A 13,725-nucleotide genomic window follows, 5' to 3' on the forward strand; every position below is an offset into this window, starting at 1 on the left:
CATTAAAAGAAAACAGCAGTTTACTTGCAAATGTCTTTAATGTACAGTCAGCATTGAAATGTGTCATTCTGGTTCAGTTTTGTGCAACCTGCTATAAAGTCTGTCTTAACTCTCCGGGCAAACAAAACCTAAGACTTATTTTATTTTAAACTATTATGCTGTGGCATAATTCTTTAAAACATACTCAAAAAGTTTAGTCTAAGAAAGAAAGGGTCCCCAGATAACCCCAAACTGGGTAAAAATTCTTTTTTCAGATTACAGAACTGTTAAAAGACCACAAAAGCCACCCCATGCACCATGTAAAACTTGATGCTCAAGTCCATGCACCAGGGACCTCTTGTACAGAGTTGCTTGATAACCAGTCCTCTCTGGTTACTTTCATGTGGCCTTTGGGATTTATTGCTGAGGTTTTACAACATAGAAGCGTCTCGGACTCAATTCAGGCTCAAATTAGATACGACGCATACGCACAGTCATGTAAACAAACATATATGTATGTTTCTTAAATTATTGGTACTTTTGGCAGTACTTTGTACTTTTTTTTTAGTAAATATACATTCTTAAAACATACTTTTCATACTTTTAATAGTTTGTTTAATTTATCACAGGAGTATCACAGGAGAATTCTGTCTTTTTTTTCTTTTCTTTTTTCTTTCTTTCTGAATTACCATTTTAAAAACAATAAATGTAATTTCCAACACATCTCAAATTATGTATTTTGTGTATCAAAATTTTGGGGAAAATTCACTATGAATGAAAAGAGCAGTTTTTTTGCATGTGGTAACTGCTAGTTTAGCACCCGATTCACTAAAGGAATAATGCAGATCAGGCAACGGAGCTAATGTGCCCACAAAACACTGGACACAATTTGAATGCACAATTCTCATCTTGCGGTAGATTCTGAGTGCAATATAGCCGAGGATGCCGCAGACCACCATATTTGACCCCTGCAGGGACTGAACAGCATCACTTTGTTCTATACACCTGGATCATCTCTTAAACATGCAGAATGTGTGCTTGACAACACTGCACATATAGATATATGCCAGGTTATAACGCTCTTAAACATCATTTGATGAATGAGAAATTACATCCGAGAGCACATCTGGTATTCAAAAAAATGCCGCAGGTGCTCCGGAAAGGCTGCAAAATAGATGAAAAATAGTAGCCTAGTGGATGTTTCCTAATAATGAAAACATGAATCTACATCCAGGCACTTGTGTGGAATTTCAATATTAAAAAGCCTTTATTAAAGGAGCTACATCTTAAGAAAGCACCAATGCATATCGGCCCAAACAGACCTTCATAAGTCTGCGCTTGATGGAAAAACTTGAAGTGGCTTAATAGCCTCACCTGTGTACAGATGCTCTGCTGCAGGTCAGCACTGCTGATCACTAGAGGCCTTCAGTAATATAACACCAATAATTAAAAAAACAAATAAAACATTTAAGCATACTTACATTGCAATACAGTATAAAGAGAGCAATGTAGTATTTGTACAAAGAGAGTGAAAAAGAAAAACCGGGTGGTAGTCAGCGTTTTTACTCGCTGAGCTACCCATGCCCCATTTGTCTCCTTTTTCATATCAAGTATCCTCTTTACTGACACTGTTGTGTCCTTGGCAAACACATACACTAATATTTTAGTTGCAGAGTGGTTGGTTGTGTTGTAAATTATTGCACTAAATTTTTAATTTGTAAGGATGTCCCAATACCAATACTGGTATCAGAAAGGGGTCTGATACAGCGCTCATGTACTTGCACTCGTGCACGTAAAAATGCTTAGATTCAAAAAACCAATACCTTTTGATGTACGAATGCCATTCTGTAACCATTAAGCACACACATTACAATTAAGTTATGTCCCGTGAGATTATTTAACCCTTGGGCGTCAATTTAAAAAAGTTACTCAGAGGTCCTTAGAGGACAAAAATGTCAGCGTATAAAAACTGCCATAATATTATATATTAATATTATTTTCCACTTTAAATTAGTTCATTTTTTTAAACAACATCAGCAGTGATCATAACTACCAAATATTAATCATTGTCAGGATTTTAACCCTTTAAAATCCATTTGTTTATATAATGCCACTGTTGTTTTGTATTGTAAATGTACAATGTGCATTTTTTTGATTATCACAGTCTGGGATATGTCAATGATTAGCAACAACCTTGATGCAATATAATTTTTTGTGCAGTGTCAGCTTTAAAAAAATTGCTCAGTACCCTAGAGGATGAGAACTCAATCTTAGCATTGAGAAACACTGATTTTCCAGATTGAGAAGCTACCATCATAATAACACAGAAAACCTCAAAATAAAAGCTCTGCCAAAATAAAAGCTCAATTTAATTGGAAAAAAAGAGATAAGTACTGATAGTTATGTAATATTCACTGTAATACTACTACTATTACTACTACTAATAATAATATTAAATCAATAGTAATTGTGTTATTTTTAAGCAATATCTCACATCTGTGATGCTCTTATATGAACTTAGTTCATCAAAATTAATACAATAATACAATATTATATTGAAAATTAACTGTTCAATTTTAATTGGAATAATTTGAATGAATTAATTTTTTGATAAATGTATTTATTCTGAGTATATTGCACCTCCGCACAGTCACTGATTCTTTCAGAGTTTCTCTTCTTTTCCTGTCTCTCAAATATATGCACATTTTAAAATTCAGACAAATTAAGGTCACATAAATTTCATGTGCGCAGAGCTGTCTGCCAAACAGTATAAACTCCCACAATTGATCAAGTCTTTGAAGTGTACGACTTTCACAGTTAACACCCACACAGACAATTTCAGAGATGTACTAGGCTGTACAGTTGTCTAAGCAGTAATGCCAAATAGTTCTCTGTAATTATGTTATACAATTTATGTATTTTAAGTCATTTGTTTGTGTCATGTCTAACCATCGGCTAGTCCACCATAAACATATCTCTTGTATTTAATGCTGAAATGTTTATTTGTACACTCTACAACATTATTCAGGACTGCTTGGGTCCTTAAATGCATAAACCATGTGTGTACTCAGTGGGGTGGGATTGTTTTACAAAAAGAGCACAGTGTGTAGTACTGTCTGAGAGTATACTGTGTATATGACTACATTTATGTGTGGTCTACAACATAAAACATACAAACTGATGTCACTGAGTTTGTATGTGTCATGTAGCTAATTTCACAAATTTCCTGGGCTCAAGCTCTTCAGCTGTTTATGATATTGTTTTCATATACTGTACATGTGCCACAAAGTTTAACTAGGATTAGATGTGGACTATTATCTTTAAACACAAGACAAGTGGTTATAGTTATCTTTTATTATGTTGGCCTGTATGGTTTAGTTTCTCAAAAGATGTTTCTTAGGAATATAATGACACAAACGCCACTACAATTCTAGGGTTGTTCCAGTGCATTGCTATGTGGTTGCTAGGGTGTATTCAGTCCCTCATTCAATGTATATCTAAAAAACTTTTTTAGTTTATTAGTGTGTGCTTAAACTTTAGTGAATTAGTATTTTTGCGATTCAAATTTAGATTCAGTTTTGTGGTCTCCACAGGCTATCAATGTGCAATTCAGAAAGTAAAATAATAATAACAATAATAATAATAAAAAACAGCAAATTAAATGTTAACTCAATTTTACTTGTACATGAATATTATGGTCTACCTTAATCCTCTCGAATATTACTACAAGTTAACTATCAGCAAATCATGTTTTCTTCAAATTTGGCTTCACAATAAGAGACGTCACGTAATGCTATACCTTCATGAATAAAATTTTGTATTTAACAGGAGTCATTTAAACCATAGTGTCCCACAGAGAAGCATCAGTTTTGTTTTCCATGAAAAAAAAAAATATTCTTGACACTTTTGCTGAAAAACAAATCTGGATGGGCACATATATTGTTTTAGATGTGTATACACCTTACACGGTCAGGCTGGTGGTGAGAAAACATAAACAGGTGTATTTTATAGGGATATAAGTACTGTTTTGAAAACATGTTTTTGAAGTATGAGTTATTTTATGTATCTGGCACATCATAAACCTGAAATTATATGTCTGATTCAATTTAGTCCGTACACATTCTGTGTGAGAATGTGGACAATTATGTCAAAACCAATACTGCAGTCGCGACATCACATGGGCCAAACACTTGTACCACTGTGAGTCTGGGATGAGGTTTCTGTGTATCTGATCAATGAGAAACCCATTATAGGGAATTGGATAGAGTTCTGCAGTGGTACTTTTGACAACTGTTGTTTCATAATGTATTTTAGGGTGAGTGTAAAGATCCATTCACCTGCCAAAATAAAAGTTAAAATAAATTAAGTCACAGACAAGTGGAAGTCTAATAGACAGGAAAGGATTCCAACGTCCAAACCACTGATTGCAGGGCTGGCCAAAGAGTTTAGCCAAAGGAACAAATAAACAAATAAGATGCTTCAGAAGAGAGAAAGGTCCTTTGTGGAAGTTAAAAAGAAGGGTTGATGAAGGACAAATTTCTGCTAAAGGGAAGATTATTTTGGGCCTTTTTTTGCCTTAAAAAGATATTCCGGGTTATTTACTACTTAATATTTATGCACAGGCATCATTTACGGGTGGGACAGTGGGAGAGATGCCCCTACAAATTGCAAACATGCCAATTTTGTCCCCAACACTTTTTGAAAGAGCTTTCGTCAGGTAAGTGTCTAATGCAGAAGAAACAACAAGAGTCTTGAACAAGAGTTTCCATTTCATTCATGTGTGTTATAATAAATGGCGATCCAGCGTTGGAGTTTGATATTTTGAATGTTTTGAAGAGTGCTCTTTTCGGCTGTTAACAGTTGCGTTGAGTGACAGTGTGCGCCGATGTTCTCCCATGCATCCAGACATGCTCTGTTCTCGTTCCACTGTTTCACAGTTAACACTCTTTTTCCAGTTAAATCACAAAGCAACATTGGTATACATCCAATAACGTACAGATGCAATTTTTGTTCATTAAATTAAAAGGTTATTCTATGGCGGATTAGAACGCGGGACTCCTTATACTAGAGACAAAAACTTTACCATAAACCAATCAGTCATTCTGGGTAAATCTAACTGATTCAAGCATTTATCCACTGACTAACAAAATCCCAGTACTAAAAGTGTAATGTATGGATCAAGTTATCAAATTATTTATGCTAAATATTTATTGGAGCACTTGAATTGGTCATTAGAAATGACTATCAAAACAGTAAAAGATTATTTGTCTCTATCTGTACATAACCTAAATAATATTCATGAGTTTCACCACTTTGTGACAAACTGTCCCCACCCCTTTTTAAAACAAAGTAATGTTGTGCCTGAAAATCCCAGTAGATTAAGTGCTCAGTAAGACTATGGCAGATTATTGTATTGAGTTAATTGGTAAATCAAGCATCTCTATTGGTTTTTCTCATTTAAGGGTTAATGATTTGAAAGCTTACCCTTGGTATTAAACTTTGGTTTGTGAAGCATCCCTCATGTGTGTGCTGTGGGCATGAATGATACCTCAAATTATGCAGCATGTTGACGAAAAGAGACTTGGGAGTGGGTCTCTACTACACCCACAACACCCTTGAATTTTGCATGGATATGAAGTACTACATTTTCTTATTACATTTTCCCATTAGATTCTGTTACATACATAGACTTTAAAACCAGCCCATAACATGATGAAAGCATTTTTAGTAAATACATACTGTATTTTTAACTTTTCTGTACATGGCTGACATAATTTTGTTGTCAAGACATTCTGTTTATTTGACAACTGGACATACATTACTGGGACAGCCTGTCTAGTTTTATATTTGAGACTATATTGCACGTCTTCTCAGCTAACTTTAAGCTTTAAATGTTAGCACACCATAGAACATGTTTTATGTAGCCAAACACACCTACAGATGTCAGGCCAAAGTCAAAGCACCGTAGTTATTGGTTCCAGTCCCAAAGTCCACCACAGTCTGGATTTATGATTCTCTTACAAACTCAAAACTCTCTATAATGAACGGTTTGCTTGCTTACATGTTTTTTATGTGTCTTGGAAGGTCATGCTCTTCAAAAAAAGAAGAAGAAAAAAAGAACCTACTCACCCCTCCACCTTTCACTCAGTCAAATTGTTAGCAAGTGTACTTGAAGCTTTCATTGAGTGCAAACATTTGCTCTGTGCTTAAGAGCTGTGATTTGCTGTGCTGTGTACCAGCACATCTGTGATCAAAGTCATCTATGGTGTGACATGAAATTCTTGATCACACACACATTTTACACTCAGCTGGTTATTGTCTCTCTGATGGCTGGATAATTTTATTTTGCAACAGAGATACAGATCTACATATGACAAAAGATCTCTGTATTTACAAGTGTAAATCCTAGTAGTAAAAAAGGAAACAGGAAAGACAGAAAAAGTATTGTTTTGAAGTATAAAAATTGTTTACTGCTTTGCCGGCATGTTTTATAATGAAAGCTTTGGCTTTGTTTTATGTGTCCAGTGAGACCTGTACCCTGCAAGCAAACAAACACAAAGTCACTTAATTGTCATATATTTTGCTTGACTGTGCTGTGAAAATAAGTTTCTTGTTTGACTTAAAATTTCCTCACAGTGCTTTGCATTTTTTTAATTTTTTTGTAATTTTTTTTTAGGGAGACAAAGGAGACATTGGGTTGCCAGGTGCAGATGGACCACAAGGGGTGCCAGTAAGTCAGTTCTGCTATTCTTCTTTCATGCTATTTGACAGTTATTACATTTGATATTAGTGAACTTACACAGTAAGCAGTGAGTGGGGAGCAATAATTGTCTTACAGTACCACTCAAAAGTTTGGAAACACCTACTCATTATTTATTATTACAAAAGTTCCCATATATGCAGGGCACTTGTTGGCTGCTTTTCCTTTACTCTATGGTCTTTATAACACATATATTAAATCATATTAATAATAATAATATAATAAAAATACATTCATGAAATTTTGGTTTGTAATGATTTTTTAGATAGAAACATTGTGTATTTGTCTACCAAAACTAATTTCAAGCATTTCACTTTTAGATCAAAAGGATTTAAAACTTATTAGTAACATTAATTTCATCCAAAGTGTGACCAAACTTTTGAATGATCATGTAACAATATACTTAAAATGTATTTAGATATAATTTTCTTTTCCAACAGTTTAGTATCCCACTTTTATGCTCAACAAACATTACATGTTGCCAGTAAAACGTATGACTTCATAATTATGATTGTCAAAACTCTGCCAATTTCAGTGGTTCTATAAAGGAGAGAATACAAAAAAAAAAAAAGAAGTACATTCTTTAAATATGAGGGTGCATTGGGGCTCATCCAAGCAAGCTCCTGCACCAACCACAATGTTTACAAATCTAAGGGCAAGATGGAACGGCACCTTCCACATTTCTCAGAGACCATTCAAAGTAGAGCCAGCATATCAACATAAGAAACATCTTACATTCCGATTACCCATACCTTGAATTTGTCATGAAAGAAGTGGTGTGCTATCTCTAAGAAAGCTGCCTTGTCAAAACATCCTGCACATTTGAAGAAAAAAAAGTTTGTATTTTCTTCAGTAAGTGTTTTTACTGGAGCCTCTTGGCATTACGGTTAAGCATTATTGACACTTAGTAGACATACTTCAAAGAACTATTTGGCTAAAAATACAGCAAAACACTTATACCAGTTTGCAACAGTGGTACCTTTAGTTATTAGTGGTGTTTGCCAAGGGCGTAGCCAGGAAATTACTTTTGGGTGGGCCTCAACAAAAATGGATGAGCCCATGACATCCCTGTCACACAACAGAGTAGCAATGCGGTAGAAACTTTTGCACAGGCAAGCACCACTTCCACAAGCAACAATCTTTATAAGAATTAAAAATTTGTGCTAAAAAAACAGAACGGAAGTGCTAGATACTGTATGCACATACACTCAACGTTTCACGCAAGTCAAAGTGTGCATTAAGTTGATGAAAATGAGCTAAACTGACCATTTGTGCACATGAACGAATGGCTCGACCCTGGCACACAGTTCTTTGAACATAGATCTTGACTATAGGCCTAGTCCAACGTCGTTAAAGTGGGTCCTCACAATCCACAAGAACAGTTTTCAATGCAGGCGCTCCCAGGTATTTGGAGGCTGGCAGCATATGGGCATAGCAGCCAATTCAGCCCTTATTATATGAGATATTACTCTCATTCTGCGGCATCTACTGGCAGCATTTAATAAAACAATGTACAGTTGCTCCAATACCACAAATACAACTCTACCCGAAACAAGGAGGTCATTCAGCTGCTCATCATTACAATTATAAGATAATGTGCATGATACGCTCAATGATTCACATTTTCTTTAGTTGAATTTTTATAAATGCTCTTAAAAATATGAAACGTTTGGCTTGAAACCCAACCGCATACATTTTCTTCAAAAAATGTACAAATCTATTTACACATCTACTGCCCCAAATGTAGGCTGCCTTACATTTGCTATCAATTATCATGAGCTTTGTTTGCCATCTTGATTGAGAGCAGGATACAGTAATTAGAGAAAAAATTTATTTAGTTTTTAATCTACATCTGAGTTAAATTCACACATGCAGACAAGATGTAATAATACACTTGTCAAATGCACATCCAGAAAAACGTGTGAAAGCTTCAGTGCTGTTATAGAAACTGGCAGTCAAACACAACAATATACTCTGTCTGGTTTTCGTGTTAATGTCGCCCACACACTTAATAAACCACTGCATGCCTTGCCAGTCTGAATTAACCACCATTACCACTCAATGCCTGCAGCATATATACTGTCAACATTTCTATGCTAAAGATTCTGGTTTGACAAGTACTAAATGTGGCATTTGGCCTCTTCACATCATGTCATCTTGTGCCATGTCATTCTACATCACAAACTGTGTATACACATTTAGGAAAAGAGAAAAAACTTGCAAAAGCACATTTTTTGATTACCTGAAAACACAGTGTGCAAAAACTGACAGGATATGGTTGCTTAACTAACTCTGTTTTATAAATTATGATACATATTTGTTGCTGTTATAAGCAGGTATGAATAAATCAATGTGTCAGCAATTATAATCTGCATTTGACATTTTTTACTCTACACTGAAATCTGTGATTCGCTAATAAGTCATTTCCTACATATTCTATCTCAAAGTATCAAATTAACACTTCACTAATTTTTCTAGCCAGGTATGACACCTTTCATCTTTCATGTAATTACATAAGCGATCTTGCTCTCCTTCCTACACTTACATATCTGCGGTATGTTACCTCTTAAATTAAATCTCTTGGAAGTCCTCAGAAGTTTTTCCTTTTTGATGTAATTCAGTCTTTCTAAAAGAAAAGAAATTCTTTCTTGACTGAAATGGAATCGATAGAGGCCCCTCACTGCGAAATGACTCATTAACGCTAGGTAATATGCAGGCATCTCCACTTCAAAGTTGTGAGACTATTCCCTTGTTTTTATTTTTACCTTTGGTTCAACCCATCTCTAAGGGTTCTGGAATCAAACAGGGCTCTTGAAGTTTCCTCAACACATTTGTAGGCCTGACAACATTAGCGTTGTCTTCAAGGGCAGTATGCCCCTACTTTTAAGGGGTCATTAGTGGCAGTAGTGGCTCACTTGGTGCCTTTAACGAGATAACCAAGTGACTTTAAAATGAAGTAGTTGCTATTTTAAGGGTGAATAGTCATAGTTCAGTGGTAGAACTTCTGTTTAGGAGTAGTAAATACCTACCTTATATATTTACCTTATATTTCACCATGTTCCAAGCTTTGTGCTGTTCGCATTTTGATAATAACTCTTTATGCAAAAAAAATCATACAAATTTAGATTGACATAAGGTGGAAAAATTATTTTCAGTTTAGAATTTTTTGTTTTTGTTTTGCAAGATGTGACAGAACAAGGGATATCAAAATATTGCTTCCGAAAGTTCATGTTTTCCGAAATCGACCCCCTTTTTGCCGAATTACTCACAAGTGCCATCCCCCATTAGACATTTTTGCATCAATTCAAACATGCTTAACATTCCCTCTGGTGCCATTGATATCGTGTTATACGAGCAGCCTTTTGGTCCCATGGGAATTAATCATGTTCACATAACACTGCTTGATTGAGAGGTTGCATTTTCGCTTTAAAATAACATTTTTACTCCACTGACAGTTAGGTTTCAAGTTGGAGTTTGGGTTAGGGCATATGGTTGCATACATTTCAGTGAGATCAGTCTGATTGACTGTGTTACGACAGAAGAAGGGAAGACAAGAAGGCTGGATCCAGATGCGGTTAAAGGTTTTAATGAAATTATAAATAAATACAAAAACAGGTAGACACGGGAACAAATCAAACATCCACGATGGGAAACTGAAATTAACAGGAGCAAACATTAACACGGGTGAGGCACAGGATCAAAACACATACCAGGACAGACGTGCCAACTACATTTAACAATCGACAAGGAGTGGACAAAAGGCAGGGCTTAAATACACACAGGAACAAACAAGGGAATGAGGGACACCTGGTGAAGCAATCAGGGAAGGAGAAACATTCAGAGGGAAACCAATCATAAAAAGAAACTACAAAAGGACTACAAAAACCAAACAGGAACTAAACTAAACTTCAACATAAAAGCACAAAAACAAAAGACAATAGAGAACATGACAGAACCCCCCCAAAGGATCGGATTCCAGACGATCCCAAAGCACAAAAACAAAAGACAAAAAAGCCCACAAACAACAAAATGAGGGCACCAGGGGCAGACAGACAGTCCAAGGGGGCACAGGGGGCAGGCAGGAAGTCCAAGGGGGCAGGCGGGCAGTCCAAGGGGGAACAGGGGGCAGGCGGGCAGTCCAAGGAGGTACAGGGGGCAATTAGGCAGTCCCCGGGGGAAAAAAGGGAAATGAGACAGTCCACGGGGCCAATTAGGTAGTCCCCAGGGACACAAAGGGAAAGGTTTATTAGGCCAGGGAGGTATCGACCGGGCAGGGACAGGTTTAGGTGGCCCGGGGGCTGGCCACATGGCAAAGGCCGGTTCAGGGGGCCTGGGAGGTGGCCACAGGACAGAGGCCGGTTTTGGGGGCCTGGGAGGTGGCCACGGGGCAAGGGTCGGTTCAGGGGGCCTGGGAGGTGGCCAAAGGACAGAGGCCGGTTTTGGGGGCCTAGGAGCTGGCCGTGGGGCAAGCGCCGGTTCAGGGGGCCTGGGAGGAGGAGTGGCCACTGGGGAGGCTGGCGGAGCCGCGTGAGGTGGAGCCGTAGGAGGCTCGGGAGGTGGAGCTGTAGGAGGCTCGGGAGGCTCAGGAGGCGAGCCGAGGGAGGCTCTGGAGGCGGGGCTGAGGGAGGAGGAACCATGGAAAGCTCGGAAGGCTCAGGGGGCGGAGCCGTGGGAGACTCAGGAGGCAGAGCAGAGGGAGGAGGAACCATGGAAAGCTCGGGAGGCTCAGAGGGCGGAGCCGTGGGAGTCTCAGGAGGCAGAGCAGAGGGAGGCTCAGGAGGCAGAGCCCTGGAAATCTCGGGAGGAGGAGCCCTGGCAGACTCGAGACTTGAGAGATGGAGCCCTGGGAGGCGGAGCCCTAGGAGGCTTGGGAGGAGGAGCCCTGGGTGGCGCGGGAGACTTGAGGCAGAGCCCTGGGAGGCTCGAGGGGTGGAGCCCTGGGAGGCTCGAGAGGAGCCCTGGGAGGCTCGGGAGACTTGAGAGGCAGAGCCCTGGGAGGCTCGGGAGGAGCAGCCCTGGGAGGTCGAGGCTACAGGCGCTGGCTCAGGGACGGTCGAGGCTACAGGCGCTGGCTCAGGGACGGTCGAGGCTACAGGCGCTGGCTCAGGGACGGTCGAGGCTACAGGCGCTGGCTCAGGGACGGTCGAGGCTACAGGCGCTGGCTCAGGGACGGTCGAGGCTACAGGCGCTGGCTCAGGGACATCGGGGGCTAAGGGCTCAGGCTCGTTGACCGTGGCTGAAGAGGGCTCAGGCTCGTTGACCGTGGCTGAAGAGGGCTCAGGCTCGTTGACCGTGGCTGAAGAGGGCTCAGGCTCGTTGACCGTGGCTGAAGAGGGCTCAGGCTCGTTGACCGTGGCTGAAGAGGGCTCAGGCTCGTTGACCGTGGCTGAAGAGGGCTCAGGCTCGTTGACCGTGGCTGAAGAGGGCTCAGGCTCCGTGGGCCGGAAGCCCGTCTTCTCTCCCTCCTCCGGGCAGACGAAGTGGACCGTGTGGGTTCTGGGAGCGCGACTGGCGTGGGGGTCAGTTCGCTGACAGGTGGGGCTGGTGTTATAGGGGGCGCCGGGGGTGGCTGAAGAGACTCCACTGTGGATGGTGTGGTAGGGTCCTTCACAGCAACGCCCACAGAGAGCGGTGAGTCGCACACCAGTAGGGTCGCCACCAGGAAGTCGCGGAGAGTCCAGCCACGCGTCGCTTGTGGCAGCCGCTCCTTCAGCGAACCGTCCAGATTACTCCTGAAGAAGGCCATAAGGGAGGATTCAGGGAAGTCCGTGACACTCGCCAGTTCAATGAAGTCGCGGACGTGGTCCTCTATAGGTCGGCCTTCTTGCCTCAGGCTGAGCAGCCGGTAGTTAGCCTGCTGGACCGCTGGATCCATTGGTGGTCGATTGTTACGACAGAAGAAGGGAAGACAAGAAGGCTGGATCCAGATGAAGTTAAAGGTTTTAATGAAATTATAAATAAATACAAAAACAGGTAGACACGGGAACAAATCAAACATCCACGATGGGAAACTGAAATTAACAGGCGCAAACATTAACACTGGTGAGGCACAGGATCAAAACACATACCAGGACAGACGTGCCAACTACATTTAACAATCGACAAGGAGTGAACAAAAGGCAGGGCTTAAATACACACAGGAACAAACAAGGGAATGAGGGACACCTGGTGAAGCAATCAGGGAAGGAGAAACATTCAGAGGGAAACCAATCATAAAAAGAAACTACAAAGGACTACAAAAACCAAACAGGAAACAGGAACTAAACTAAACTTCAACATAAAAGCACAAAAACAAAAGACAACAGAGAACATGACAGACTGCATTTAGACTTGGTGGTTTCTTCCAAAACATTTTAGATAAGAATTTTACTTACAATAATCATGTAATATAGTTATAAAAAATACATTTATTTTAAAATTTGTATTCAAATTCCATTTGTCAAAAAAACCTGAGGGGTTTTGAAAGGGCATGAAGCTTCTGATTGTTGGTGCTTTAGCCTGGGTATGGAGGGTTGTGAGACATGGCAACACTTGCATGTTTGCAGCCCGGCTGTTTTTAGGAGTGGAAACCACAAGTACAGATAAATGTTTTATTTTACTGTAAACATTTGGGCAAACGATTGCAGGTGCTAAAATAGATATGAGCATTGTTTAGCTGTTCCAATGCAGGACCCACCTCTTTAAATGGGCTCTGAAGTTATCAGGACCCATACTGTGGCACGCATGTTTTCCCAGTAAAAGATACATAGCAGTTTGTTTGTAGGTCCTAATCAGGGTATCAGATAGGATGTGGTAAGTTATTATTCAATTCATGGCAGGAAGGAAGACGGCATTGGGATCTCATGTTTCATTTTGGAAAGAAAATAGAGGTATTTTTTAGGTATGCACTTTTGTTTAGTTTTTTCATACATTTCTGTTCAAATTGACTGTCTTTATGTGTACGGTCCCACAGAAAATAACTGTCTGAATTATATAAATTATTGAAG

General features: G+C 39.6%; 1 protein-coding gene across 1 annotated transcript in view; it reads left to right on the forward strand.

Annotated features, from left to right (window-relative positions):
* si:dkey-225n22.4 (collagen alpha-1(XXI) chain) overlaps positions 1–13,725 on the forward strand; it is a 77,769-nt gene that overhangs the window by 36,830 nt on the left and 27,214 nt on the right. The window contains exon 17 of the mRNA XM_052113430.1: positions 6,656–6,709. Within this exon, the coding sequence (XP_051969390.1) occupies positions 6,656–6,709 (54 nt within the window). The remainder of the gene's footprint in view (positions 1–6,655; positions 6,710–13,725) is intronic.

Source organism: Xyrauchen texanus, chromosome 41, assembly GCF_025860055.1.
Source record: "Xyrauchen texanus isolate HMW12.3.18 chromosome 41, RBS_HiC_50CHRs, whole genome shotgun sequence".
Taxonomy (NCBI): domain Eukaryota; kingdom Metazoa; phylum Chordata; class Actinopteri; order Cypriniformes; family Catostomidae; genus Xyrauchen; species Xyrauchen texanus.